The sequence below is a fragment of the Lipotes vexillifer genome, unplaced genomic scaffold (assembly GCF_000442215.2).
Source record: "Lipotes vexillifer unplaced genomic scaffold, Lipotes_vexillifer_v1.1 scaffold200, whole genome shotgun sequence".
NCBI classification, from domain to species: domain Eukaryota; kingdom Metazoa; phylum Chordata; class Mammalia; order Artiodactyla; family Lipotidae; genus Lipotes; species Lipotes vexillifer.
This window is the reverse complement of record NW_006790475.1, coordinates 585,801-591,167: the sequence shown is the minus strand read 5'-3', so window position 1 is coordinate 591,167 and position 5,367 is coordinate 585,801. Positions and strand designations below refer to the sequence as shown.

Genomic DNA, 5,367 nt, shown 5'->3' with positions numbered 1-5,367 from the left:
CTTTCCCTAATTTCTTGACTTATTTGGATAGTAGTGGGTTTTACCTTTTTCGTAGAACTGGCTGTGGGTTGGATAGTTGATTGGTGTAGATGGGGGTGGGTCCAAGCTATTTCTATTTCTGTTTTCTTAAATAGCTATAAAATGGAGAGCCACTTGTTGAAGATTTAGCAGTTTTTACACGGTACAGATTTAGGACTGTTGGGCTCTTTCTCCGTGGATGAGGTCGCGATTGGCTGAGGGGAACCCCAGCTTCATACTTCTCCTGGTACAGCTTTCTTAGAGGGTTGTTTCCTCATAGAGCTCCCCAAGCACGTATCCTGCACTGTTCAGGATTCATAGACGTGTGCATACCAGCTGCCTCTGTGGATCCCCACGTTCCTCACTGCTAACTTGACTTGATATTGTATCTTGGGGAGATCATTCTATATGATTGCCCATTTTAAATAACATTTCTCCCTAATTATGAAAGCAAATTAGAGTAAATTTGGAGAGTGAAGTATATAGTAGAAATACATAACAGTATAAAGTTGAAAATAAAATTTCTTGCTACGTATGATTGAGTTTATACTGTACATATTTTTGTATTCTAGGTTTTTTTTAGAAGGATGATTTTTATGGTTTGTATAACTTCTTAATACGTGCAAAATGAAACCATGTCTTGTTAAATTAACATGTATAAGTAGTAAAAAGCTTAAAAAGACACGTGAGAACGAAAAGCACTAAATTCAGGAGGGGTTACCTGCTGAGGTAGGTGGGGGTGTGGGTGAAGGAGAAGAGGCAGACCTAGCAGCCACATAGCCCTAGGCAGGGGGAGGGCCAGAGTGGGCGCCCAGGCCTGGGGCTGAGCGTCAGCACTTGCTGCCTTGTTCTCTGTGTGCTCCTTACCCCTCACCTGCCTTTTCTTTACTTTGTAAGTTGAATCCCCCTTTTATGTTTATCTGTTTATTTCGTTTATCATCCGTCTTCCCCCAACTAATAATATTAGTTCCCTGAGATTATTTCATGAGTGTTTTAGCAAGTCATTTAAAATTCTTTTTAATTGTCTTTTTTTTCCCCCTCAAAGAGAAAACTTTTCCTTTACAAAGGACATTTGATACAAGTCTTTAAAGCGTGAAACTAAAAGTCATTTGTGATCCTGCTATCTAAAGAAACCCATTGATCACATTTTGGAACAAATCCTTTCGTATTACTTATTTTATTTTAGAATTTGCACATGCCTCTGACTGACCAATTCCCACACCCCCCCCCATGTATGTTGTCCGCAGTTCCCGGCCCACAGGCAAAGGGGTGGAAGGCCTTGCGAGAGTTGGATCCCGAGCAGCTCTCTCCTTTGCCTTTGCGTTCTTGCGCAGGGCCTGGCGGTCAGGTACGTGTGCCCCGCGTGTTCTGTTTCCTGCCACATCAGGAGATGTGGGTTCTTTCCTCACTTCTGCCACCACGCGCCCCTGGGTTGATCCCATGTGCTCTCTAGGCCTCATTTTCCTTGTTTGTAAAATGAGAGGCTTCACAGTCTGTTTGACTTTGCAGGCCTGTGCTTCTAAAATAAAAGGTGCATATGCACATACATCCCAGGTGAACCACCGCAGTGCCTCCGTACTGATTTATTTTCTAGGAGAACCAGAAATTAGAATTGCTCACATGAGAGTCATAAAATAAAGAATTGACGTTGGAGCAACTGTTCAATGTTAGTCTCTGAGTTCTTGCGGTATCTCATTGAGAGGAAAGTGAGAGATTGAAAACATGCCAGTGGCATCCTCTCACTGTGGGGGTAGGAGACCCGCCTGGGAGAGTGGGGAGAACTCTGTCTGTGTGCTGCCCGGGGACGGGTGGCCTCATCTGCCTTGTGTGTGCCCAGGGGAGGATGCGGACCTCTGCAGCGAGTTGTTACAGGAATCCCTGGACGCCCTGAGAGCCCTGCCCGAGGCCTCACTCTTTGATGAGAGCACAGTGTCCTCTGTGTGGCTGGAGGTGGTAGAAAGAGCAACCCGCTTCCTCAGGTCCGTCGTGACCGGGTGAGTTCTTCCTCTCACATTTTACTGTGTGAACGGTTCCAGCATGCCTTGCAGTCTCGTCTCACCTTCTTCTCTTTAGAGCTAAGAAATTTAGTAGGTTGGTTTCTGGAGTGTTTCCAGTGTACCCTCAGGCTCATGATTTGAATAATGATACAAGTAGTTTTATGCTACAGCAACTTGGAATATGTCCTCTAATGTATTCATCGTATAGTATCTGAATTAATACTTTTAATAAAAACTTATCTTTACAGGTTAATTGTATGCTTTAGAATCTCTGATTAAATTTGAGTAAGCAAGTCTCAGAAACTTGATTCTAAATATTAAAAATATATTTCTCCATGGGAAAGGGAAGGTACTTAATTTAACATTAACAACATGCTTTTTTTAAGTATGCTGTCTTTAAGGTCTGTTGTTACTTTGTCCCTGCATCCTCTGCTGTCATTTCAGGGATGTTCATGGAACGCCTGGTACCAAAGGGCCAGGAAGTATCCCCCTGCAGGACCAGCACCTGGCCCTGGCCATCCTGTTAGAGCTGGCTGTGCAGAGAGGCACGCTGAGGTGAGGGGTGCCATAGGCTGGGAGTGCTGTAGGGAGATGCCTCTGTATCTGAGCAGCTGTTGCATTTCATTGAACTATTTGTGATTGTAGGAAATGTGTGGTGGTCTGTGATCAAAGAACCATGTCCCAGACCCTCTATTTTCAGACCTGGGTACACTTAAGTTTTCTTCACTTCCTTTTTTGTGTTCAACTTTCTAGTAGTTTAGGAACTGTTCTTTTTTTTTTTCCCTCTCTCTTTTAATTTTCTTCAAATAGTTATTTTTATTCCATTAATTTAAGGTCTTAGAAATTCCCTGTAGAAAGTGCTATTTGAGCTTCTTAACTGGTTTTATGTTTCTCATCCACAGAAGGTGGATGTCTTGTGCTAAAATCTTGGCATTGATTTAAGGATTTTACTGCCAAGAATTGTTTTCAGGGCCTTGTTTTAGTTTCCTTTCAAATCTAAAGTATTTCTTCAGTTTTATTTAGCTGTCTGCTTTTATTTTTTACAGACCATGGCAAAAAAATGTTAAAGTTTTTACTAGAGAATAAAGATAATTTCTCTTCCAGCCAAATGTTATCTGCTATCCTGTTGCTGCTTCAATTGTGGGACAGTGGGACACAGGAAACTGACAATGAGCGGTCTGCCCAGGGTACCAGCGCCCCCCTTCTTCCCTTGCTGCAAAGGTTCCAGAGCATCATGTGCAGTAAAGATGCCCCCCATACAGAAGGTGACACTCATGTAGGTATCATCACGAGACTTTGCACTTAAGTAGCTCTCTTCATTTCACTTATCCTAAAGGAGTTAGCCTTTTATAAACAAGACCAGAGCACGTATCTGTGGTGGTAGTTGCTTCTTGGGGGGAGTGTGGTTTTGGCCATTAAAACAGTGAATCAGAGACTTCCCTGGCGGTCCAGTGGTTAAGACTCTGTGCTTCCACTGCAGGGGGCATGAGTTCGATCCCTGGTCGGGGAATTAAGATCCCGCAAGCTGCGCGGTATGACCAAAAATAAAGAAAAAAAACGAAGCAAACAGTGAGTCAGGTGTGGGATTGGCTATGGCAGGTCATGGTGTAGGTCACAGTTGATACAGCAGAACATTGCATGATCACATTCAGATTCTTTGCAGCAACTAAGGAGTGACCAGAGCCAGCTGTGTTTTGTAGACCCTGGGCCCTTTGTGTTCATTTTGGATTGTGTGTATTAGGACCATGTTTCTTAACATATATCAGCTTGTGCTTTTACAGAGATCCATCTGCTGCCTTGCTGGCCATGCAGTTTTCTTTCTGCTGCACTGGAGCCCCTGAGCCCTTTGTGCATTTAGCACTTTTGTGTTCCCAGCAGCTAGTCGTGTCGTGGTTTGGCTATGATGGGGCTAACCGAGTTAGCAGCGGCATGAAGATGGGTAAAAATTCTGATGATATTTCAGAAAGAAAGTATGAGAGTCAAGTGTGTTCTTATGGCGCCTGCGGCGATGACATGGGGCCATGGCACAGGAGCAAGGCTCGGCTGGTGTGGGAGGGAGTGCACGTCTGGTTCAGAGGAGCTGTTCTGCCACGATACCTCACTCTGTCTGTGTTGAGAGCAGTTACTGTGGGTTGGTGTTGACCCTTCCAGGGCCCAGGCAGATCTTCTCTTCCCGCTCTGTCCTCCTCCACGTGCTGTTTATGGACGGCACCTCCATTAGCCAGCAACAGTTGCGTTGGCGGCATGGAGCCAAGTCTGAAATGCACACTTTCAGAAAAATATTAGAAAAAGAGCGTTGAAAATAGCGACTCACTTTGTTGGCCCTTCCTGAGTGCGGGGCACCATGCAGAGAATGTTACGTAAGTCATCACTGTGTTTAGTCCCAGGAAGCTGAGGCTGGTGGCAGAGCAGGGCCCGCCCAGCTCCACACCCCTGGGGCTGTGGCTTTTTAGAGGTACAAGTTTGATCTTGCAGGTCTTTTCTGGAAAGACTTAGCTATTCCATTATGAAGTTTCAGCCTAATTATTCTTTCACTTTGCAGTCTTTAGTGATGATAAGGCTATTCTGGCTTCAGAATAATTAGAATTACTACTTAATGTGCAAATAAAATTAGGTTTTCTGATGAGTGGGCAGCATTTAGATTAAAGTAAGTGGTTTTTGTTTTCAGTTTTCAAAGCCAGGTTGAGGTACAGTGCTTTGTTCCCAGGAAGATGGCTCTGAGTTCTTTCGAGGGTCCTTGGGGTAGTGAACCTGACGACGGTCGGGCTGTGTCATTTACCTGTGTGGAGTCGGCACACAGGTGACGGATGTGCGGATGTGTGGGCACCACTGTGTGTGGTGCGTGTATAGATCTCAACGCGTCAGCAACACTTCTTACTTGATAGCCAGAAAGGGGCAGGTTTACAGATAATGTCTAACTGTGAATACCAAAATATAAAGAGTGGTTAAAGGCTAACTGTGTTACTTTAATTTTTCCCACCGTTTCTGAAGATATTTCTTTACTTTTCTTCTCTAGCTTCTGTCTGGCCCTCTGAGCCCCAATGAGAGCTTCCTGAGGTACCTCACTCTTCCGCGAGACAGCGAGCTTGCCATAGACTTACGACAGACCGCGGTTGTTGTCATGGCCCACCTGGACCGCCTGGCCACGCCCTGTATGCCGCCTCTCTGTAGCTCTCCGACCTCTCATAAGGTCAGTGTTTAGTCTCTGTGTGTATGTTCCTAGGTTCTCATTTCTGTACCTGTGTGGAGACTCACTTTCTCTGCTGTTGGGGTGGATTTGGCTTTCAGCTTTTAAACATGTATACACTTTAAGGCGTCGTTAGTGGTCACAGTGGGTGATGAGCAGGCCGAG

General features: G+C 44.9%; 1 protein-coding gene across 1 annotated transcript in view; it reads left to right on the top strand.

Moving 5' to 3' along the window:
• The window catches only part of HERC2 (HECT and RLD domain containing E3 ubiquitin protein ligase 2), a 231,524-nt gene that overhangs the window by 41,349 nt on the left and 184,808 nt on the right, over window positions 1-5,367 (top strand). The window contains 5 exon segments of the mRNA XM_007463762.1: window positions 1,266-1,366; window positions 1,856-2,012; window positions 2,460-2,570; window positions 3,120-3,291; window positions 5,032-5,205. Of these exon segments, the coding sequence (XP_007463824.1) occupies window positions 1,266-1,366; window positions 1,856-2,012; window positions 2,460-2,570; window positions 3,120-3,291; window positions 5,032-5,205 (715 nt within the window).